Raw genomic sequence first — 25,514 nt, 5'->3', positions numbered from 1 at the left:
TTCCTTACCGTGTTGGTCACGGTAGCCAAAGTGTGACTTGCGGAGTTCAGCAGCTTACAGCACCCCCATGGTGATGCTGGATTCCCAGCAGCACGTGGGGATTTATATTCCCCGAGACACACCATCTAATTACAACAGCAGGCCAGCTGCAGTCTGCTCCTGGTGTGTTGCCTTCGCAGCTTTTGGCTATGAGATCTTAGGCCCCTCTACACTTGTCCCACTGATCTTGCCCATGCTCACAGCAGCACATCCATGGTCATACATTCATTTGGTGTGCATCTCCAGAGCAATTTGCAACTTATTTTGTAGGCAGACATTGAGGTGTCTGCATATCACACTGGGACATTGGTATAATCTGTGCCAGAACATCCCCTGGCAGCTCCACAGTACATGAATTCAATAAGAGATAACTGTGCTTTGCCAAAACCCCAAATCATTATTCTCCCAGTTTCCACACAGTTGTGTGGTTGTATCATAGTGTGATTATGTAGAACCCTTTTAACGTCTGCCAGCTTCAGAGGATAAAATCACAGTGCTGCATATCAACAAAACCCAGCATACCCAGCCTCCAATATAAAATAATTTATATACACAAAGCAGAATTTGCATCTTAAATAAGAAGAGATTGTTTCATTCTCTATGGTGTCTTACCCAGCTACTAAAAAATAAATAATTCACATCAGATTGATGGATTTGTTTCCTGAACAGCACACGTGCGCTATCAGAGCTGACAAGGACAACATGAAAAAACCTTTTGTAATTAATAAAAGAGAATTGTTGAACACTTGCACATATTGGCACAAGGCAAAAGAGAAAAGGGAACATTACACAGCTCAGCTCAGGTGCCTTCCTCCGTGGAGCGGGACTCAGATTTCAACTTCACGAATTCTCTGGCAACTTCATCATTGCTTCTTTGCGAGAGAATCCTCAGGACTGTTAGTCCAGTCTCATCCATGTGAATCCTGCGCCCGAGGGGGCACCAGCAAGCACAGCTTCCTTTGTCTGCGATGTCTCTGAGCTGCATCACTGCTATCCCCAGTACCCGGTCCTCCCGAGCAAAGCAGTAGTCCTTCACACAGACTTGGAGCTCATAGGCGTCAGGGCCGTCTTCATTCCCCAGTATGCTAGAAAACACACACAAGTTTACTTAGTTTCTCAGAATGCACAAATTCCTCTGCAAAATAAAGGTGTCAGCAGCTGAGTAGAGTGCTTTGATGAGCCACAGAAAACACCAGTCAGAGAGGGAGAAGTAAAACCTATGGCATATGGGCATTTTTGCTGATTTACAGCTGATAAAGACAACCTGTCTACATAAAAAGAAAAAAACGAACAACCCTTATCAAGTTGCCTTTGCGTGTGTGTTAAACTGTGAAATGAGGAGCAGAGAACATTAAAGTCATACTAACAAATTTTCAACTCAAGATGATTTTAAACATTTCTACTTCTGTTTAAGGGTTGCTTCATTTCAGTAATTAATATTTTAATTAGATAAAGTCTTTGTTAAAGATTCAGGACCTTCCATAAAGGTCCATAATTTTGCTTCCTTAAAGCAAAAGCTAGTAAAAATGCATCCCCAACCTTTCTGATGTTTCTAAAATTTAAAAAAAAGGGGGAACATACGAAATCTCTCCACTTAAGAGGGAGTCTGCCCTTCCTCACATCGAAGAAAAATATGGACAGTCCCTCTCCCCTAGATGTTTACAGTCTTTTGCTAGTCATCTCTTCTCCGCTCATTATTACTGTACAGATAGGTAGCAACTTTGTTGAGCCTTCCAAAAAGGAAGATGCCTTTGTAATAATGAAAGCCAAATAAGAAGAGATCAATACTCAGTGTTGAGAAAGGCTGCAATTTTAGCAGTGCAACTTGCTACCAGTTCCAAGGGCTGTATCCTTGGAAACAAGTTCAGTCCCACAGGTCAAGTTGGGATAAAAACCACACATTAAGATTAAAAGAACTAAAAATATGTAATGAACTTTTAGCCTCAGCTCTACCAATAAAAGATACAAAGTTCATTAAAATGATGGAACACAGTAAAATATGTTCACAAGACACACAACACGTTTCAGAAGGTAGCCAAAGGGTACTGCTGGTACCGTACAGACCCCCGCATCCCACCCACAGCAAAAACTCCCATAATCTAGCTTTTCCTGCCAAGACATCAAAGACAGGGCCAAGCTACTGGTTCACATACTCTTTTGGGCCCTGAGCAGGCTATTCCGGGACACTGGAAAACGCTATCTGTCTCCTGCATCTGCACTTGCCACGTCAGATCCCCAGGCTATTTTTCACACTTACAAGTGAAAGGTTTCATTGTACTTGGGAGCCCAGTTGTTGCTCTTTGACTTGGTTGTGAACTTCCTCTTCTTGTCACTCTGATGGGGCCCAATCATGGTGATTTCAACGAATGGACGGAACATGCCAGACGTTTGCCACTTCAGGTCGTTGGCTGCCACAACTGGAAAAGAGAGTCACAACCTGTTTTACAGTAACTACTCATTTGTTCCCATTGCTCCGGACACCTTTCCGCTCTGCTTTCAATTTCTTGTTTCAGAGGACAAAGTCCAACTCAAACCACGCCAGTGTCCCAACACACAAGGGCAGGACTTTTTTATAATACAAAGATACGCTTTTTTGCTCTAGTTCAAATTCTGTGAAGGGAATTTAATGCTTGGGACAGCACGTAGCTTTTGCCATATACATAGTCAAGGAATTAGTCCAAAGTAACAGGCATTCCTGCAGCTCCAGGCAGGCTGCCCTGCCAGTTCGGTGCTTACATCTACATTACGTGTGGAATGAGGAAAAAAAAGGGGCATTTTGGGGGCCGATATTAAGGTCTCCACTGAAAGGGAAAATGAGACTGCAGGTAAGACAACAAAGCCCATGAGCCATGGGTGGTTCCAGAACTCAGAATTATTAGCTCTTTAATTCTCATTCTCTCCCATGTCACTGCAGGGAACAGTCTGAAGCACAGGAAATAACTCTGAAAATCAGTTTTTGCATTGCAGTGTAGATTTAGCCAGAAGAGAGGCCTGAAGAGCTGTTTATATAAATCTTCAGAGGAAATTAAAGCAGTTAAATATGCTGTATTCAAGGAAAGGAGACGAAGGAGGAAGAGGAAGCCTGGGATGAATCACTGCTTTGGTTATTTTCAGAGCAGCTCTTCAGGGACCAGCGTGGCCTTCGGGAAGGGGGAAAGGAGCCTCTGAACTCTTTCTGGCTCTGCAATCTTTTGGTTTACACTGAGCAATTTCGCAACACCACCCTGTCATGCTGCCCTGTTCTCTGCAGCACAGGCTAAACTGTGGCGCCTGGTGAGAGTTATCATCTGATTTTTGTTTACTTCATATATCGTTGCCAATAAGCAACGGGACTGTACGTTGCCCTGTCACTGGCTGGACAAGCTCATTTGCTGTTTCCCTACATGTTCCTGATGTGAAACAGAGAAAACAATTCTGGATTCACATCCCATGAGCTAACGCAGAAATACGACGGCTGTCAACTGGAGATTTGCCTTGACACATTCAGAGTCTGAGCAGAAACACATACTTCACCATACCTTTCACCGTGACCTTGTGTTCACCAGTTCCTGGGTGGGTATACAGGTCGATCTGTATGGACACTTCACCCACAGGATCATCCACACCAGAGCCTGTTGGAAGAAAAGTGACACCCCCCATGCACACACGGATTATTGTTTACTGGCCCCTGTCTTTGGTTTATGGCCGCGGCAAGACAATATAGCATTTTCACAGTGCACCTTTCATAGCCAGCTTTTCAGTCAACACTGATAATGTAACGTTAATGCAAGATAACATCAGGCTTGCATGCCCAACACGCATAAACACTAACAATCTTTGCACTCCACCATAAAGATCGCATCCTGTCGAGAATACTAGTAAGAATATTAAAGGAATTTAAAAGACCTAAAGCTCAACAATGGACTCTCACAGAGAGCAAGGATTTTTCAGAGGTTCCTGCCAAGCTATTGTGTGTACATGCAGGCATTCCAGTGGTGGGCATTGGCATTCCTGTCTGCTAAGGGAAGAAGGGAGGACAAAAACCACCAAAAAACCAAAAAAAAACCCCACACCAGAGAGGAAGTTTAGGAAAAAAAAAAGATGTGAGTGATTTGCATGGAGCCATACTGCAGTCTCACCCTCCAAGAGCCTTTTTCCATGTTGTACATGAGATAGAAGCTGTCATCCTGACTACCTATCTGCATCTCTTTGGAGGATAATGAGAATCCCTTCACTGTTGTGCACCAAAAATCATGAGAGAGAAGCACTCACAGCTTGCATATTTATTTCCCTTCATCAATTAGCCAGGGAGAAAACAAGATGTAGCTTCACAGAGGAAAAGATAAAGTGATAGGGAAAAGATCTCATGAACCTTACAATTCGTGTATTATGATGTTTTCAATTTTCTAACTTTTAGTCATAATTATCAGGCAATATCTGGAAATAAATTTGTTCTGGGTAAGAAAGTCAAGATGCCATATAAATTACAAAAAAAGACCGCTTTGCAAAAAGAAAATTAAGTCTTTGATACGATAGTGAAATTGATTTTACCTTCTCTCTGATAACTGTCTGATCTCAGGTTGACAATTAGCAATGCTGTTGTAATTGGATACCTACAGGGTAATTTGAGTACTTATGAACAGCAGTATTATTTTGTCAATTTTGAGGTTAAGACACATTACTAAGTGAAAGAATTGGTGTGTTTGAAATTCAAGATAAGGAGCTTGAAGGATATCGTTAAACAAACATTTTGGTTAGATAGATCTAACATGTCAACTTTCACAAGAACAGTCTGCAGGCAGCAAAGACATTTATTAAAAAACCAAGAGGTTGAAAGCTAATCTGTGCAATTCTCCGAAGAGAATTACATGGCACAGAACTGTAGGCAGTGAAAGTCACATTAATATACAAGTAAGAGTATCTGAGCAAACAAAAGAGAACCTCAAATTATTATCTTAGGGTAGATTATCATTCTTGACCTGAGTACAATAAACAGCCTCTAGGCTATAACATTTGTATATGATCTTGAATGTATTGTTTTCTCCCCGCTTAGAAGGACAGTGTTCCTTCTTTTCTATATATAAGCACAGAGCTTTAAATTTGATAGGCTTAATTATTGACCTGACCCATCTGATGATGCAGATCTGCCACTTACACTGCTGGCATTTTCCATGGGAACAGACAAGATTAGCAACAATTTTAATTTTTTTAATATTTTATTTAAATAAATAAATATTTTATTTAAAATAACAATTTTAACAGGCCATATCTGCAGAAACATCGGCCACCAAATACTCAGGTCTTCATTTTACTGATCTTTAGTATAATTAACAGATTATAAAGGAGACACTGATGTTTCAGAAGAATGACAGCAGCATAATCCCATCACCTCTGAGACACATAAAATGTAGATTTTTTTTGTTTGTTTTTAATCTTTATTCTTGTCTTTTCCTACAAAAATCTTATTCTGTTAACTGAAATGTTCAGAGACAAAAAAACACTTTGTAGATGGACAGTGAAAAATATTCTGAGCACGTACAACTGCAAGCATACAAATGCTTGCACCTTTAGTGCAAGCAGATTTAAATCTTGACATGAAAATCTCATTGGTATTGAGATATTGGAAGGTGAAACTGCAGAACTGAGCTCGTGCAATGGGTTACATATGTGTTTCACCTAGGATAACAAAAAGACTTTGGACAGCAAAAAATAAATTGAGAGACAAAACACAACAAGACTTAATTTTTTGGGGCTCTCCTGAGCACCTAGACTTTTAGCTACCCCGCTTCAAGGCAGGTGGTTCAAGCTCAGCCATAACCTTGAGACCATATCAGACATTACCATGTATTACAGTAGCCCATTTCAGCAAACCACACGCATGCAAGTCTTGGACTGTAAACAGCAATACACAGCCCATGGTAAAGGGCAGGGCAACAAGTCCGTAGCATCTCTCAAAAAACAGTCCATTTTCAAGACAGCTCTCATATCCCATGAATAAATCTCAAGCTTGAAGACAGGCTCTCAGGCAAGGTACAGACTTTTAAACTGCACAACCTGTGGCTCTGTCTGTGGGACGCAAGCATTTGGTGAAAGTTCACTTCTACAGGGAGCTATAGGGAACGGGTCTCTGGAAAAGGTTTCCGAGCATGGGCAAGATGACTTCAAAAGCAAGGCAGTTGGCTAATGTTGTTATGGTAACAACATTAGTCTTGAACATACCCTTATCAGGAAGAACGTCCTCATTAGCGGTAAACCTAATACCTTTCCCATCATGCACTGAGACATGAGTTCAAAAGGCAAGAAACAAGCAGGATAAAGAGAGAAGAGTATGAATTACAATCCAATTAGTGGTGTCACTTAAACAAATACAAGACAATATTCTAGCTCTTAATAGACAAAATATCCTCTTAGACCTTCCTCACCAACAGAGCCTTTGGAGAGCAAGGCTGTCTGTGAGTAAGGGATTGTCTGGGTTAAAACAAGAACAGGATTTGTGCTGACATAACTAAACTGCAAGCCTTGACCCACCTTTGCAGAGCAAACATTTAACAGCATAGTGCTATGGAAGCCTGCTCAGTAAGAAAATTAGGGCAATAGATACCTCGCAAACTGGAAGATGCAACCATTGAGCAGTGAAGTAAGAGGCAAATAATCAGTATTTAAATAGTTCTGCATGTGGCCATTTCCTCCCACAGGCTTGTGGTAAGCTTGACTTATGCAAAGGGAAACATCAGTCAGAAAGCTCTGGTAAGCAGGTGTCAGCTGTAAATACTAGTGCTGTCCCTTCTGTCCCTCCAATGCATGTGCAGCTCTCCAAACCAGTCTACCAGCTGGGGTTACTGAGAAGTGTATGCAAGCAATATCTAGCCCAAATCCCATGAGCAAGTCATGCCTTTCTCAGAGATATTCCATCATTGATCCTACAGATTTAGGTGGCATAGCCCAAGTCTTTTGTTCCCCGAACAGGGTCCAAAACTCTCAAGCTTACTAATGTAGAAAATGCTGATCCGGAGGAACTCAGTGGTCTACCACGCCTAGTACCTGTCTTCTAAAGTGGCTCAGACAAGTCACAAAGAAACGTCATCAGTCAGCTATGAGATATAATTGATGACCTCGTAATGAGTGCATCTTACATCCTAAAGCTAGAAGCTTCATTCTTTCTAAGCTTCTTACCCCCCCTTTCTGTGGCAACCCTGTATATTCCTGCTGCTCTTAGATTATGTTCAGTTATCTTTGTATATCTGCTAAACACTTGCCCTCAGTGGAATTTTATAGTCTGATCATGCTTTGCATGAAGCTGCTTCCTCATATCAGCTTTGAATTTGCCACTTTGCAACTTCAACGGAGCATCTTCTTCCTCTACTTTTAAACACTCCTGACTGTAGCATGGAATGTAGAACAGCAGTGCTGCACACATCCTCATCATGTTGGCTCATCGTGACAACATAATAGGATCCACATAAAAAACCAGCTTCAATTCATGGTCTGAATATAAAATGGGAAACACTCAGCATAGAACAGCAAAGACTGAAAACACACTGTGCACACAAGTTCCCCCTTAAAAAGTGTTTTGTGTAACTCTAACAGCAACAGCCAAGTTCCTGGAGTTCCTTGGGGATGTATCAGTCTTTGACCTGTCTGGCCACTGGATGTCATCGTTGCTCTGCTGGGACACAGCTACAGAACCATTCTCTCAAATGCAGGTACTGACTCTTAGTTAACTTCAGTGTTTTAATGTAGTATGTTTCAACCCAAGGAAGAATATATCTTGCTGTTAAAGGCAGAGATGATTCAGTCCCCCAAAACTACACTCAGCTTTTCACTTTAAAAACAGACCTTCTTTTGCTCAAGAATTCTCAGTACTTTCTCCACTGGTTGGGGAATGCCAGTATCAAGCAGTCTCATTTGCACACAAGGCAAAAGTATGCTGGCCAGGGAGTGTTTTCCCCTTGATTTCAGGGCTCGGTGTGACAGTATGCTGACAGAGTTAGTACAGTCTGTGGGGTCACCAGCTCTCATAGGCTTGGAAGGATTAAGGGAAAAAGGACCCCAAGCCAAAAGATAGCAGAAAGACACTTCCATGGAGTTGTATGACTTTTGCTGCTAAGGTGAAGTGGCCCAATGCCGAGGCTTGTACTTAAATAGCCTGAAAACTTAAAACATCAGTTTCAGCTTTGACCTAACTTCTAATAGCATCTGTCCCCTCTTCCTGAGATTAGTGAGTCAGCCAGTGAAGCTCTCTGACTAGAGACCAAATTATTCTGAACAACAATCTGGAGGTGTTTACATGAAAGCAATAAAGGAGAAAGACAATTAATTGTTTACCCCTTCCAAATCAATGAAATAGCACCACTATCATGCCTTCCCAGAGAGCTACCAAAGAACTCCAGTGACCCATCCCAGCAGCTTACTAATATGTTGTAGTGATTTGTAATCATCTAGCTCGCACATATCCTGTACTGGCTACAGACAAAACAGTGTTTTCACTGCTCTCCTAAGAGACTTTCCCCTTTACAGGCAGCATGTAGCTCCGTGACTCATCACATTGCTGTCAATCAGCCTTAGCCAGGGCTACATGGGCTGCTGGCAGCTGGCCTGCGACACAGGGATGAACTAGTTTCTCTGGTGGTGTCTTGCTGAAACGGTCTCTCACACCACCATGTAAGTCTCAGTACAATAGCTTTGTATTTCACTTAAATGACCCACCCACATTAATTCATGAAACGTGACTGTTAAGTAAGGATTGCAGAAAAGACGACCACAAACACCCCAGGCTTTATTTCCAGGCAGTTTCACATATTTCTGCTCTCTCAAAACGTAGTTGCGTGGGAAATAACCTCCTTCCCTTCCTTCCCAGTTTCAAAAGCTCTGAACTGTCATGTTTCCAGAAGTGTTACTGCCAAAAGCACTCTACAAACTGGCAGTAGCCAGCAGCAATTATGAACAGAGCAGATAGCTCCATTTAACTTTGCCAACAACACAAAAGAATCTTACCCTGTGCTGTCTGGGTCTGGACAAAGGTTTTGATGAGAGTGTCTGTGGTCTGAGTGTAAAGAGAGAGAGCATATCGAAGTGACTGCAGGTCTGGACTCTTCTCCAAGAAGGTTTTCTTCAGACCATTCCCACCAGCATGGAAATATTGCTAAGAGTAAAAAGAAACAGGAAAAATATTTAGGAAGAATTGCAACCAGCAACCAACATTGACATGCTATTGTGTGTGCGGATGGGAAAGAGCTGGAAAAAAAAAATCACAAAACAGCTTCTGTGCTGGAAATCCAGCTCTTAGACCAACCGATTACCAACTGCTTATGGCTTTCCTCTTCCAAAGCACTTAAATATAAACATGCTGGCTTCCAGCACATGTCAGTCACCTGAGCCTATTCAGGTTTACACAGACATGGCAGTATCGCTCACTCAGTGCCTTTATCGCTGTAACAGCAGCGACAGACTCCTGCCATCTCCTGAACTGGTACAGGCACTATCTTCCCAAATAGTATTTAGGGATGGAGCAAGGGAATGACAGAGACAGAAACAGAATCACTCACTTTGATCGTATCCAGTGCCAGATCCAAAACAGCACACTGCTTTGGAGTGAGACTCCTAGTTTCTTCTCTCACCATATGATCCTGAAAACAACCATTATATTCGACATGAGTATGCTGTCAGAGACTGAAGGGAAAGGAGTCCCCAGTGTCATCACTTTCTCTGGATTCATGTTGTGGCTATGTGGCCACAGCATTAATTCAGCTGTTTAAGTAACACTTAATGGAGTCTCTCAGAGTAACTTATTACAGCTTAACTTGAAAATAAATCCACTTCCTCTGTTTCTAGCAGGCAAAAAGAGAGAAATAAGGAAAGGAACTGGACAGTGGCAATCTAAAAATCACAGTTTGTCTCAGGAAACCCAAACAGGAGTCCACTTACTACCCCTGTCATTCTACTGCAGCCACAACAAAACTCTGAAACCACCACCTAAATCAAGGAATTCTGACAACGAGACATTGGGCGAAGTTGTTATATGCTGTCTGTGGATTTTTAATTCTTTCATCTGCAAACATCAGTAATTCATTGTATCATTGGTGTAGAGGAAGAAAAACAAACAAGCAAGCAACATGTTCTAGAAAATACCTTTGCTAAAAGAAGTTGTTCCCATTAAAACCCGTCATCTCTAATAGCAAAGACCCAGGAATCCCTTGGGATGGGATTCCCTTTCCTGCACTGGGAGCATACTTGTGTTAGACTTCTGCCTGACTACAAGGATGTGCCATACTTTGGTGTTTCACTAAGCTTTCTCTCTGATGCTTACTTAGACTAAGTTTCAGGGGAAAACAGTACATTTTAGGAAGTCAAAGCTTTGCACACACCCAAGTTCTAACTCTTTGAGCTGCTGGAGGGTTGGGCCAGCTGACTGCGGCCTGGGTGCTGAAGCATTCATAAAAAAGATGCATGCAAACCAGGCAAAGGCTTAAACCTGTCATAGCCTCTGATAAGAGACTTTCCAGGAGACATGGCTACTAAATTGTCTTTGAGTAAAGCATGCCTAGTGTGTGGCATCCTGTGTGTGTTTCACACTGATAAACCTGCTGGCTATCTTGCAGCCTGGTGATTCTTCACATTGCCCGAGGGTGCTGCTCCCGTTCATTATCCACCACAGTCCTGATGCAGATGGGCGTCACTGCAGCCTAGGTGCAGTGCCAGGCTTTTGCAACACTTCTTACAGACATCTAACTAGTCCCTTCGCACAGTGTTGCATTGAACTGTACAGAAGGTGCCTCTCAAGTCAGCAGTACCTCAGACAAGTTTGCACCACGCTTTCTCGAGTACTAGAGATATGTCTCAACTTGACCCTTTCCCCCCCACAGGATGCTCCTGGTCTGGGGACCTATGTGCAGCCGCACAGTACTCTGTAAGCTGCAAGGTATCTTCTGTTGTGACAAGCTGTCCTCAGGGGAGCAACAGCTCTCCTCCCTCTTCTTCATGAGTTATGAGCAATTCAATTGAAGATGATGTGGCTTCACACTTCAGTACACAGAGGGTGAAACAGTCTTTTCTCTGTCTGACAGTCAGATTAAGTGCACAATCAGCCAGAGCTCAAGGCCACGTTCATAGGAGAGGCCAACTTAGTCCGGGTAGCTGTGTCCCTGAGGCAGAGTGACTTTCATGTCTGTTGAAATGACTTTGTAGGTCTCCCTGCCAGAGACCCCACACTGCGACAGAAACCACGTGGTCAGCATTCTTCTCTTGAACACCTGAAGAGCTCATTCAGCCCCACTCCGAGGCGATCACCCCATCCATGCCCATGCTGTCAATGCACAGCAACACATCACTGCTTTCTAAGAGAGCTTCCCAGTGCCATTTACTTCAACATTAGGTAAAAATAACCCAGTGACTGGTCTGGTAATGCTTGCACCTACACACAGAGGACCTCATGACTGTTGCTCCCCTGTGTACCTGCCCTCTGCAAATCCCACACTGTTCCCATAAAGGATTGCACAGAGTACTACCCTGCACTTCCCAGATTGCCAGCCAGGAGCAAGCCACTAATATTTACATCAAATAATTATGCAACTTCAAGCAGTAGCAGTAAAAAAACAATAATAAGAAAATAAAATCTTTTCCTGGTCTTTCAGACTCATCCTTGTGGTCTCCACAGGTAGTCTCAGAAGAACCTATGCAGTGAGAGCTCGGCTGGTTACCCTGGTGGCAGTGCAAAGGAGCCAAGGCTGCTGCTCGCTGCTCCAGCTGCTGGCTATTAAGCAAACCAAGCAGAAACAGTTTGATAATAAATGGGAGGCAGATACACGGCACCAAGGTGCCAGGTTTATGGTTGGTTTTCTGAGCATTTAAAAATACCCTGTGAAATTGATTTGTCATCGGGATGAGAGCCTGTGCTTGTCACATCTGTCAGTCTCAGTTTTCAGCTGAGTTATTTGATTCACTAGGGCTCTGTTTCCCTTCTTCTATTTAAAGAAAAATAAGACTTAAAATCCATCCCATAATTTTCCCAGGCTTTTAGTGGAACTGCAAAATTCATAGGAGAGGGGCTCTGAAGAGCCATTTACTCATGCCTTCCCTGTTAGCTTTTATGTACCTGCAAAAACAAAAGGACAGAAAAAAAAAAAAAATCCATGATGCTTACTCAGACCCAATTTACACTCTTGTAACACCTTTACCCTCCTGGAAATTTTTGGATGCAACGTTGTTTCACACCATCTGAACTAAAGGTCTCCAAAATTCAGGTAGTAGAGTGCTTTCACACTTGTGTACAGCTCTCTTACCACATACAAAATCCTGTGTGCCTGTACTGCTGTAGGCCTATACGTCGATAGGCAAATAAAGGCTTGAACCCACACCAGAGCTTGCCTGATTTACATGATTATGTGCATTTCTAAAAATGCAGTCCAGAGTAACCAAAATTAAATTTTACAGTAACTGAAAAATTTTACAGTTTGGTCAAGCATTGGAACAGGCTGCCCAGGGAGGTGGTGGAGTCGCCATCTCTGGAAGTGTTCAAAAAACGTGTGGATGTGGCGCTTCAGGACATGGTTTAGGGAACATGGTGGTGCTGGATTAATGGTTGGACTTGATGATCTTGAAGGTCCTTTCCAACCTAGTGATTCTGTGATTCTGTGAAGAGAGGCTGCTGCTGAGGGATGGCCTTCATCTGACCAGTGCAAATGGAAACCCCAAAGTTTCCAACTCGTTCCTGGCAAAAGGCACCTTGTACATATACATATTAAAAAATTCCAGTCATGAGAAAATATGGAAGTAGTAAAACATAACAGTGAATGTCACTGGCTATGCCCAAGAATGCAAGCAAGCTGCAAGGAACTTGCAGTTGTCTGTGCACAAACTTGTCCTTGTGACCTGGGAGGAGAAACGGAGCAAATCCAAAGCTCTTCCCCTTTGACACCAGAAGTACGTGTAGAAGGTAGGGATGGCTTCTCTTCCTGGGCTCTTGCTGATGTTTTCGAAAGTGGAAGGGGATACTCACAGGAAATGGGAATCACATTTGCAGGCTACAAAGCTCCTCTCTCCCCATTTCTCTGATGGACATGACACAGAGCACTGTAAGCACAGGAAGCTGCAGAAGTAGTGCAATCCTCAGGAGCCACCACGTCACTGGTGAGAGCAACCTGGCTGTGGGAGTGCACAGGGCCTTCCCCCAGCACAAGTGACAGCTATTCCCCCAGGGAACCACACCTGAAGGTTGATGTTATGCCACTGTGAACTCCTATGTAACAGCGTCAAAATGCAGCTGGAGAAAAGCCTGTGCATCTGGTAACACACCTGCATGTCCAGATCACTTATCAGGATTGCTGATAAGCACAACCTTAAATGAATTGTGTACTGTCCTGGCTCACAAATGCATATGTAAAATGTGACTGCAGGGCAAGGGAAATAGATAATCGTATAAAGACAGCTGTAAGAAGTGCACAAGGCAAAAAAAATTATGGGGAAAAACAAATGCATGATGAAATTGCACTTAATCACGCAAGAGAATGCCCTTTGCTGTGGGAAGACTCCCCCGATCACCCTCCGAGACAGAGTTCACATTCAGCTCCGTCTTCTTTGCAGCACAGTTTGTGCACTGTGACACTTCAGATTTAGACCTCCTCTTGCACAATACCTGTCTTGCAGGACAAGTCAAACCACAATGTGGTTGCAATTAGAATGTTGTAAGGCATCACTCTTTCCATACCATTCCCGTCGTGACCAGTGAATTAATGCTTGATTGGCTTATGATGAGGTGGCGTGCATTTAGTAATGCTCATGTCATGCACTGTCACGTCATGCACTGTCAAAACACATCAACATAGCCTTCATGCTAAATGCCAGCTTGCCTGTAAAGAGAGCCCACGCAGAAGGAATTTGCAGACACAGGCTCTCTTCCATAAGCAACAGTTATTTTTGTAACAGTTCATATAACTCATCAATAGTTAGCACAATCATCTTTCCAACTGATACCTCATTATCAGAATGACATAAGGGACTCCCTTTATACATGGAGATACAGAGAAATCTGCCAAATATTGAGAACTCTACTTTTTCCATTGTAAACTGATATACCAAACCAATTGCTCTATCTACAGAAGAGAGAAACTACTTTGATGATTAAAGCGACAATAAAATTTAAGTTAAACACAATACTAATGTTAGCAGAATGCATTTCAAAGTACATATAATGCATTTTAAAACATTTCTCTACAATTACATTCAGCAACAAACCACTGGAAGTACAAGACATGCTAGGCACTGCTACACTTCCATGCTTACACACACGGACATTAACACAAGCCATGCAGAACAATACCTTCAACTTTGACAAGTGCCCCAGTTCCTTAGCAGCACTGAAAATCAACTGTGTGCCCTATGATTGCAAGAAGTTAGAAAAGAAAGGAGGGGAAAGAAAATATTATAAACAAGCTTTACATGTTTTTCCTTTGAGCAAGACAAGTCAGTTCACAGTTAGAACTTTACATAACCACCCCAAGGCCAGTCACAACAATTTGACTCCTTGCCAGTTTGTTACCTAGTATAAAATCTGGCATTTCCGTAGATACCACAACAAGAGCTATTTCGGAGCACAACATTCTGCTAACTGGTTCATTCTTGCTTACAACAGCCACACTTTTAAAGAGGATGTGCCTTCAAATGGATTGCACAGGCTGGGTGTGAAGGCACGTGCACTGGCTTTGTCTCCAAGTGTTCCCTTAGATTTCAAGTCTAAATACACATGAAGACAGCGTAAGACTGGCCAAAGCAAAAGACACACAACTGATGACAATCTCTTTAGAGAAGTAGAGCGCAATCAGTGGGTGGGGGTAAGCATACATCAGATGAGAAGCAAAACTGGATCTGAGCAGTTTTTGGGTGAGAGATCGGCAGACAAAGTGCAGTGAACACTACAGCATTGCCTTTACATGTCAAAAGCTTGGCCAATGGCTCTTCTTCCCCCACTGTGGTTTCCTGACGCTGTATGACCAATGAAGAAACAAAAAGGGAAGATAAATCCCAGTGATGGAAAATCTTGCTTGGAGTCACTTACACTCTAGAATAATGGATTTTCATATACTTTCTCTGCAATGGTTACAACAAAGATATTTTTCCCTTTCCCCACCACAGCATTTGTCTGTTGTGTAATATTCCTTTGCCTGGGGAAGTCCACATCTTAAACGAGAAAGCCAAAAGCAACCAAGACAATTCTTCGGTCTCTTCTCCCAGAGATGCTTTATGGGGTGTGCTAGAATTTATTTTCTTCCACTTAGCTCCTTTTCACTCATCTGATCTTGCCTTTTATTTAAAAAAAGTCACAACTGCCTGTTACTCCACTCAGAATAAAACCCTGGCCTACTGTAATTCTGGCTGTGAATTGCACATCTGAAACTTACCATGAAACTTTGCCCTCCACTTCAGCCCTCTCATGCTAGTCATCTTTGGGCTTTGGGACCAAGACAAAGCTACAGGTGGTCCCTCTTCCCTAATTAAACCTCCCCGCCATCACCTCTCTGATGAAAGCCTTTGGTATGTCAGAAGCACTGCCCTCTCAGGATGATCTTTGACTCTCCTCGCTTCTCATTAGGGGTCATTAAGGGGCTGGCATTAAAATTATGTGTAAATGTCACCGCAGGTATCACTTAAGAAGTGCCTGGGGGATGTCCCAGCTGAATGACTGAAGTAAGCTTCCAGGGACAGACACTGGTGTGTGTCACTTTCCAGTACGGTCTTTTTGCTCAGGAAAACACTTGGGAGAAGATAAAACTCATCTTATTTGGGGACTGCTGGCTCCCTGAGGACCATATTTCCCCACAGATCTCCAGTAAAATCCAATTCTCCTTTCCACAGCCTTCCTTCCCTCTCCTTTACCACCCTTTCTCATCTCAATAGTCTTTCACCCTCCCACTTAACTCCCATGTCCGACTGCCATGACCACTCCCCACCCCAAAATCCTTCAAACTGTAATGAAGCAAGATGTAAACCCAGAATTATTATACTGCCCTTTGTCCCTGCCTATGCCACTCAATTTGTCTTCATTATTGCCTTCTTTGGTATTTGTTTATTTTTTAAGTCAGCACTCTGTGGAGCAGGAACTACTCCATATATGCATTTGCAGGGAAGACTCTGGGAACTGGGTTTTATTGCAAAGATCATTGCTGAAATAATTATTTTTTTTCTAGGACTAAAGCTAACATCAGCCTCACTGATGCGGTCCCCTCAGCAAAAAAGTGTTTTTATACCTGTTGCTAGAGGTAGCAGGTACACTTTCACAGATGAAAAGCAGACAAGCAGTTTACAGCTGTAACACTGGCAAGACTGAGACCCACTCTAGGGACACTGGACACCCTCCGCCCATTACAACAGCAGTCCAGAAGTTAATTTTTAGATGAGATACTTCTTCTTTAGTTTTGCCAGCTTTGGAAATTTCTTCAAGCTGAAAGACTCTATGATCTGAAATCACAGACAAGCTCTTGATATTCTCTGTCCATAATCATCACCTAACCCTCACTGTTCCTCAGCCTTTTATGTTAGTTGCATACAAATCAATACAGAATGAACATTATTGACTTTGTAGCTAAACAGAAGTTCTTGATAATTGATTAAATTCACAGCTCCTGGTGGGGTGCGGGGAGTGCAGACAAGGACAATGCATCCATAAAGGAAAGCTTCTGAAATTACATTGGGAGCTTCACTTGCTGCTACTATCCTATGGGTAGTCTTAAAAGAGTTCAACTCTCTAAACTGAAAGAGTGCAGAATTCTCTGTATTTCCAGCGAGCAAGGTTGAACATGACTGTACACCAGTAGCAATACAGAGATTTCACTGTGGGCCACACCAAATAATCCACCAAGGAACTTGGCTTCTTCCAGTGCTCTGGTATCCAACAGATGTGCCTGCTGTTCTGTATGATTGGTCACAAAGTTTGTTTGACTTACGGGTCTTAACACTTAAGGTTTTCATGCCTGTTGACCAAGCAGGAAAAAAAAAGAACATTTTAATAATAATTTTGAAATTCAAAAAAGTTAAGTGAGTAGTCTCAAAATACACTAATACTAACATTTCTTGATCCAGCATTTTCAACCTCCATTAGACACTTTGGATTTTTTATATGCATTTGAACAACAACATTAACTAGCCTAGGCACATATTTTCTCTGCTGCAGGCTTCTAAGGAGGGCAGGTCGGTGACACTGAGCAATACCCAGTGACTTAATACGCTTCAAGGAACAAAGCTGCTCAGATAACTACTCCTCAGTTCTTGGCTGTTAAGAAAATCCTCATTATCAGTGCCAATCTCTGTCAGTGTGTCTGCAAGGAGAAGTTATTTTACTGTTACATTGCGTTTGTCGTCAATGCTGGTAACATCTAAAGAAAATCTGGACAGCTCCTTCCTCTGCCAAATGGCGTTCTTGTAAACAAGATGCTGTACCTCCTCAAAAGAAGTTACTTAGTCACGGAAAACGTATCAGAAAGCTCTACAGACAGCATTTATTCCAGGCGCGCCTCTAGGGAATAAAAACAACTAAAAGTTAAATATCAAGTAGTTTTGAGAAAAGCTGCCCACAATGGAATTGATTAAAATGTCAATGATAGAAGACCAAGAAAAATTAAGTCCTTATTATGAATTGTTTCTGCCTAGCTCTGTGGCAAACACAGCTGGAAAGGGGACAGTGCTGGTTTTCCTGGTTCTTCCCATGAAATTAGTTCCACTTTCCTGAATTTTTTGGAAATGTGAAAAACATCTATAGTCCACAACACAAAGATTTAAAATTCCTTGTTAATACTCTGACTGTTTTTTTTCCCCCTCAGTGAAAGCATTTAGAGAAGGAACATCAGCTGACTCAAGTCTGATCGCTAGAAGCCAACAGAACTGCATGTTCTGTGTATTCCAAGAAGCTCAAACTTTCACAGCTTAACTGTTCTACTGCTCAGTTGCCAAAGTTAGGAGACAAAAGCTCACTGCAAGTCTTTTGAATTCCAGTCCTCTTTTTGAAAACATATTATTAATCAGGCTTTTTTTTCTGAGACATACCAGTGCAAGGAAGTTTCATCTGGTATTGTACATTCCTTTCTCAGATTTATTTTAATTCCTTCATTCAACAACATTGAGATCTGATAATTTATTAGCAGCATTTAAGTTGATTTAAAAAACTTTATCATCAGGCAATGATTGCTACCACCCATTAAAAATTAAGACTATTTTTTAGCTGTTGTGGTGTATTAAACACTGAGAAAATAGGCTTAAAAGTGGGGATGAAAAAGGGAAAATAATTACCTCTCGGTACAGAGATCTGGGCACATGTGCAGTTCACAGACCATCATTTCATTCAAGGCTAAGAAAGCTTTTTCTCCTCATCAGAGGCATCCTTGGTCTTTTCTCCTCCTTGCTAGCACAAGGGATAGGATCCATTTAAACTAACACAAGTTAAGAAAGGTTCTGGAAAACCTCTTAAAGCCACAATTTTCTCCACCACAGAATACCTCTGGAGTGGTGCTGCTTGCAGACGAGCCTAAAGAACACTCAGTTTGGAATTCACGTGTAAAATCCATCTGCAGCTTAAAGAAAATTTTATTCTTATCCTGGACCACAATCTTATTTAGCGAAAAGAAGTCTGATGAGTAGAAAAAAGCACAGCAGGAGCAAGCACAAATGGAGCCTCACGTGAATGGCAGCATTGTACTGTGTGAAATAAATAAAGGAGAGGCTCCAGGGGAATCATTCGTGTATAAATTAAGCAACTCTTCATTGACCTATAGTTTCATCCTAAGCAGCGAAGGAGAAAGAAAGTTATAACTAATCCATTAATATCCCCAAGTGTTGTGCACTGAACCCCAAAATAAGGATTCCCAGGGAGCTGTGTTTGCATATCTACTCATCCAACACAGAGTGTTTGATTATAAATTTTGATCTTTGTTTAAAACTAGCGAGGTGTGAACTGCTCAGTGAGTTACTGGAGATCAAGTTCCTACTAATCTCACAGCCCACAAGCGGTCAGTGCTCAGAGATAGAAGCCACTCATCTGGAGGTCATTAAGGCATCTGCAGCTTAGGCGCTCGGAGTGGGAGGCTGTACAACTGCCCCATCCCCACGGCACCCTTCACAGATGCTTTGAGAAAGCTGACTGCTTTCTGACCTGAGCCCCACCCTGCACAAAAATCTTCCAGAAGCAGCAGATTTTTCTTCCCTGTGTAACAGGCTGAGCTAACTTAAGTGGAATAGATCAGTCTGGAGAGTTAACAGGCATTAAAGCCCTGTGCAGGGACAGGGTCGTGCAAGCAATGAGTGAGACTGCAGTGTGTCAGGAACCTTCTACCCAAGTATGCTTTCCATGACCACCATCAAAAACGCTTTTGCACCTCTAGCAATTTTACAGACGGAGAGAAAATATTCCATAAAAGGGACTCTTTTCTACCATGAATATCCCCTGCTTCCTAAGGGCTGCAGAGGAGTTTTAGGAGGAAAATCCCCATCCAGCAGTCCTTCAAACCTGGAGAGGCATCACTAGGGCTTTCTATTGCTGAGGGCTGGGAGGAAAGTGAGTTACAGTGCTTGGGGCTATTTCTGAGTCTGATGTGCTTTCAAAAGAAAAAAAGAGAAAGCAAAATTAGGTAAAAAGTGTGTGGTGGAGAAGTAGAATAACAAAGAGAAACTACTGCTTCTGCCCAAAGTGCCAGACCCGAGTTTTGCCTTGCCTTGCTCTGCCAGCCTTCACCGGATGACGAAAATCTGGTGGTGACAGAATAAATCACTATGTCCCAGGGGAGAGTGGAAGCAGCTCTTTGCCCCTGTAGCCCATCTTGCCACGCCACAGGTTCCCTGCTCAAGGACTTCAGACAGGGCCATTTTAATCGTTGCATTGTTCACAGCCACCTTTCTGAAACAGCAGCTCTTTTCCAGTTTGGACTAGTTCAGCCTCCTCACTATGATACAATTGATTAGACAGCTAAAAATCCAGCTATAAGCATTTTGCATTATCTCAGAAAACTGAGGATGTGCTTCATTACACAAGAAGAGTTTCTCAATTTGAAACTGAAGGGATGGCAACAAGAAATTCTGTGTAAAAAAAAAACCCCAAAGTCGAAGTGGCTTGTAGCAACATCCTGCAGATTAGAAGAATTGGCTGATCACAGTTATTGCCTTCTTCATGATACAAGCACTGAATCACTCTCCTACTCTGCTTTTAAAATTAGCAAGTATAAAGCTCAAAGCAGCTCCTCCCTGGTTCTCCCTGAGGCCCTTGATCTCACTGCTGCCATTCTGAAGGGCTCATCTTAATACTGTTCTTACATGATGATTTTAGCACCTGTCCCCAAAGACTCCTTTTTAAAGCAATTCAACTGAAAGAAAGAAATTTCATCCTCTTAAATTTAGAAATTTTTTTTCTTTATAAATTAAAAAGGCAAGCAGAAATGATTTCTCCAAATCCAAGCTCAGAGCAAGCAGTCTTTAGCAAATTATGCCTCATGCTAATTTTATGCTTAGTAGGTATGACAGCACTCTGCATCTCAGCAGTTTTGTTTAAAGTTGTCATCATCAAGCCCAGAGACAAAGGTTTTCCCTCTCAGAGCAAGAAACACCTAGTGCAAAATGCAGGTTTGCATCACTTCTCTAGACACTGCAACCCAAGAAATCCACTCAAAATATGTAGGCAACTGTTGAATAATGAAAACTGTTACTGTTCTACCCACTACTAGGGGGAAAAAGAAAAAAAAAAAAAAGGAGCATAAATTAGCCACAGACCACAAGTTTACCCCAACACAGAGATAAAAAGTAGTCCTGGATCATCTCCAAATAATGAGGTTATAGCCCAAACTTCAAACTGCCTCCAAATAAGTGTCATCCCCCAGAGCACTGGGCCTGCATGAGTAACATTTAATCAGTTTCTGTGGTTTCTCAAAATAGGGGAAGAGGTTAATCTTCCATTGTTAAAAACATCACTACATTCATGACACACATTCATCCAGCACATCCACAGAGATGAACAATTATATAAAAGACTGCCTTTGACAGCAAACTATCTGGACATGTTTCCAACTCCCCAACATTGAAGACACAGAAATCATGCCAGCCCATGCTGATGTTAAAGCCTCCTGGGGGGCAAAATGGGAGGTGGTGTCATTAAAAAGCCAGCCCAAATTAACCACAACCGTACAGAGAGACACCTGACTAACAGATGACAATAATTAGGCAAAAGTGTTTAAAGGTGTTGATCTAATGCCATGAAGACAACACTAACTGCGTGATAATCCCGCATACGCAGCTCTCTTTAAAGGACTGCAAATCCCTAATCAATACGATTTAATATACTTGACGACAACTCTTTTTGGATCATGGATTTTCAATTGTTTTTTCTAGAGTGTGCTCTGTATCTCACAACCCTACTATAAATAGAGCTGCTTTCTTACTTTCCTACGTTACATACATATATTTCCATCCTTGAGCAGGCTACAGGCAGGCAAATTTACCTGGACAGATGACTCATTAGGTCAAGGAGGTGAGTTACACAGGCAATGGCAACACTTTCTGCTATGAGTCAGGAAGGAGAAAATGCTTTACCGTATGGTCTGTAAGAGGAGGCAGCACAATCAGCTTCTCCATGGTATTCATTACCACCCTCCAGAGCTCTTTCAGCACCCGCTTCAACACTGTCTTTTCACAGACAGTCGCAAACAGTGTCAGGCTGCAGGGAGAGAGCAAGAGCTGAGTAAGTTCAAACAATGCAATTTGCAAGGAAAAAGGAGATGTACATGCGAGAATCAGTACTCCATCCAAAGCAGTTTGTCATAGAATCATAGAATGGTTTGGATTGGAATGGACTTCTTAAGGACATCTAGTCCAACCCCCCTGCAATGAGCAGGGACATCTTCAACTAGACCAGGTTGCTCAGAGCGCCGTCCAACCTGACCTGGAATGTTACCAGGGATGAGGCATCTACCACCTCTCTGAGCAACCTGGGCCAGTGTTTCACCACACTCATTGTCAAAAATTTCTTCCTTGTATCTAGTCTAAATCTGTCCTCTTTTAGTTTAAAACCATTACCCCTTGTCCTATTGCAACAGGCCCTGCTAACAGGTCTGTCCCCATCTTTTGTATAAGCCTCCTTCAAGTAATGACGTAACAATTGCTTTAAGTGTAAAATCTTCCCTTTTCATAAAGTACAGCCTGTCTTCACCCTTGGAGTTCTAGCACTAAAGACATTTGGCCAAAATAGATTACTGACATTTCGGATCTCAATCACTTATATTTGTTGACCTAAGGATTACAGAAGGTATCACTAAATTATGGTGGTTGGAAACAGTCTAAATAAGAGCAGGTACTATCGAACCTGTTCCCTTCGAGGAGATACTTCCTGATGTATCAGGTTTACAGAGTATATAGGAAAAAATTACAAACAAATATAGAAGAATAGGTTTTAAATTTCAAGGGGTTATTATAATGATTTTTGTTGAATACCTAAATTAATACTACCCCGACTGTTATGCAGAACTTCCTGCACAGCTTCTGATAGCTGCTGAGGTCTCTAAATCTTCCACCTCTATAACCACCTTGAAGCATTTCTTGGACTCCTCTGTATTTTGTTGCAATTGCATTCACCACCAATCACCAGCCGTATGTTTATTCCCTTTTACATAAAGAAGTTCTGCTTTACCTCCCTAGTTATTCCTCCTTTATTATTGTACGGGCTACCAAAAAGTCCAAGAAATGTTAGATTCTTCTTTGAAATGATTGCTGGATGTTGTCATTTACTGATCACGCTGGGAGAGCTACAAAACAAGAAATCTTCAGCAGTGCACAGGTGATAGCTGACCCTTCTACATTGTAGAAGGTGTAACACTTTCTCCCAGATTTCTCTTCTTCCTATAGCTGGTTAGCCAGTAAATGAACAACTGAACAGGGACAAGACTGATGTGGGTAGGATGCAGGAAGCATCAAATAAGGCTCTCCTGTAAAGGAGGAAAGAAAATTCAGGCTTGGATCTTCATAACCAAAATGACTTGCTCCACAGCTGGACAAAAAGCCTGTAGCATACTGAGTTCCCAGTGATACAAAGGACGGTGGCTTCCTTTGTATCAAGGATCATGAAGGCATGCATGGAAAACGCTCAAGTGAGAGGGCTCCTAGATGTAATGACTGCTGCAGAAAGTCACTTACTATTTACCTGGTGATCCAAAGGAAAGATGGGACAATCAATAAAAGAGCAACTCAAGAAACTCTATTTTAAATTTACAAAGCCTCACATCTCTCATGGCCCTTATTACGAAAATTGCTGGCCACCCCTTTCAAAATAAAGAAATGCTGCGCATCAGCAAGAAGTTTAACTTCTACAATGATTAAAAACTATTTCTCTTTGTTGATCAAGGCCTAGCTGATGAGAATTATGTGCAGTTAGCCACAAAAAGTCACTGTACAGCTGAATCATGCTGCATAGTGTTAATGGCAACAGTCAATTAAAGCAACAGATCAAACTTATGTACATCACATAGTTCAGAAGCTTATTTCTTATCAGAACAGCACCAGGTATGACTAGAACACACAGGCTTAATATGACTGGAATACTACATAGTGTATGTATCAAGTATGGTTTGCAATACGTTTGCTAACTGGCTGCAGTACAATTTGTATAGGTAAAAAAAACATTGCTAGTAAATTTGGAATTTCAGTCTACCTGATCACTACCTGATCAGCAGTGTGTTTTGCTCGTTGCTATAATTGCCAGAAAGAAAAAGGAGAACTGAGAGTGTGCTCTGGCACTGAATGGAGGCTGAAGAGGTGATCCATGGCTTGAAAGAGAGGCAGATATTGGAAGAAAAGCCATTAATTCTTTCTGAGAATTCAGAGGCCGGACAACTCAAGAACAATCCAAGAACATGGAGCTGTTCCCCCATCCTGTTCCCAATCCCATGCACTGCATGTGTAACATATATTTGAACACTTGCTTACTTTCCATCCAGGAAATCCATCAGTGGTCTCAGGACATTATCTGCATCTTGTGCAACTGTGTTTCTGGCATTAGCAGCAACATTTCCTGTCCCTTTCACTTGACAGAGGATATCAGACATTTGCTTAACACACTCATCAATACGAGTCTGAAAGCTGAACAGATAGGAGAGATGCAAAAACAAGATTATCAGTGGCAGATATGTCAGCTCTAGTACATAAGGTAAAATATTGCAACTCCATAAACCATGCACTCAATTACACACTCTTCTTTCCCAAGATTTGCTGCTCGTTTCCTTACTGTATTTGTTATCAAGGGCCATGATATCCCGGTTCCTTATGCCCATCATCCACAGACAGCTTACCATCTCTGAACACAAGACACAATCACATTTGAGAGGAGTTTGTTCATTCAGCTTGCAAAAAGAAATGATCCTTTCCTGATTTCAAAGAAACACTGTTATTTTCAGTGCACCCTGCTCTATCTTTGCTTTCTACACAGGGTATTACACCTCAGATTGGGATATTGTATGGAGCAGTGGCACAATGCATGCACAACTCTGAGCACCCAGGGGTCTATCGGCAGTAATCCAGTTATGACCCACCATAGGTTAAGTCTTATAAAATAACAGAGCCAGCCCGAAGGCAGGCTGAAACCAGCCCACTGCCATACAGTACATGTTATATCAATGTCAAAATGGGATGTGGGGCTCAGCTGTGAAACGATCAGTGTCACTGTAATGAAGTGATATGCAAGCCATTAAAGCACAGTTACTGTTCCATCTCTTACTGCTGAGAGGAGGTTCAAAATGAAATAATACAATGGTTAAAAATGATGAATAGATCAGCAGAGCTGTCAACATACCAGTTCAGTGAAGAAAGGAAAATACTTTGACATTTAAAGAACAGTTACTAACAACAGGCATTACAAGTGACATTTAGCTATCCACTAACAGCACAGAGGTTTGAAACCTCTTGAAGGAAGAGAAGTCAGTGCCAGGAGTTAGGGTAAAGATTTAAGAGAAAGAACACAGGTTTGGAAGTCAGCTTCGTATGTGCGTAAGTGGCCTGAACTTCTGCAGTGTGAGCTACCTAGGACATCTGTGGGTTGGGTGCTAGCATACAACCCCTCTGTCCTGTGGCTCTCACCTTCCTTCTCCACCCCGTCACCTCTTCCCCCTCCTGCACTGCCACCTCCATGGTCCCTCTTGCTCACTTCTAACCTGCCTCTCACTGAAGCAATTCCAGAGCTCTTTCCCCATGCAGCCTCCACTTCTACCTTCCCCATTTCTAGGAGAATGGCTTGCAGCAGCCAGTTGTGCCTACAATGACAGCTTAACCAGAGACATGTCATGTCAAATAAAACAGTACCAAGCATTTCCTGTACTGCTGACAGTCCCTGTTCTATTACAGGCTAATCTCACCCCAAAGTTCTCCCAAATACTGCATCAGTTGTCGGATCCTGCTTCAAGATGCTGTCAATCTCCAGTGAGGGGATGAAAAATAACATAATCCCTTCAAAGATAAAAATTAATATGAGGCAAAATTGTCACCAATTA

The 25,514-nt window shown here is 42.2% G+C and overlaps 1 protein-coding gene across 1 annotated transcript in view; it reads right to left on the bottom strand.

Moving 5' to 3' along the window:
* Positions 1–838: 838 nt before the first annotated feature.
* Positions 839–25,514, bottom strand: part of LOC309415350 (protein unc-13 homolog B-like) — a gene marked incomplete at both ends in the record, with an annotated part of 220,582 nt that continues 195,906 nt past the window's right edge. The window contains 8 exons of the mRNA XM_082012849.1: positions 839–1,124; positions 2,297–2,456; positions 3,558–3,650; positions 9,013–9,160; positions 9,564–9,644; positions 14,333–14,389; positions 21,574–21,697; positions 23,959–24,111. Of these exons, the coding sequence (XP_081868975.1) occupies positions 839–1,124; positions 2,297–2,456; positions 3,558–3,650; positions 9,013–9,160; positions 9,564–9,644; positions 14,333–14,389; positions 21,574–21,697; positions 23,959–24,111 (1,102 nt within the window). The remainder of the gene's footprint in view (positions 1,125–2,296; positions 2,457–3,557; positions 3,651–9,012; positions 9,161–9,563; positions 9,645–14,332; positions 14,390–21,573; positions 21,698–23,958; positions 24,112–25,514) is intronic.

This window comes from Phaethon aethereus (genome assembly GCF_964289735.1).
Source record: "Phaethon aethereus genome assembly, chromosome: Z".
Classification (NCBI taxonomy): Eukaryota; Metazoa; Chordata; class Aves; order Phaethontiformes; family Phaethontidae; genus Phaethon; species Phaethon aethereus.
Note: the sequence above shows the minus strand (reverse complement) of the source record. Positions and strands in the feature narration are given on the sequence as shown.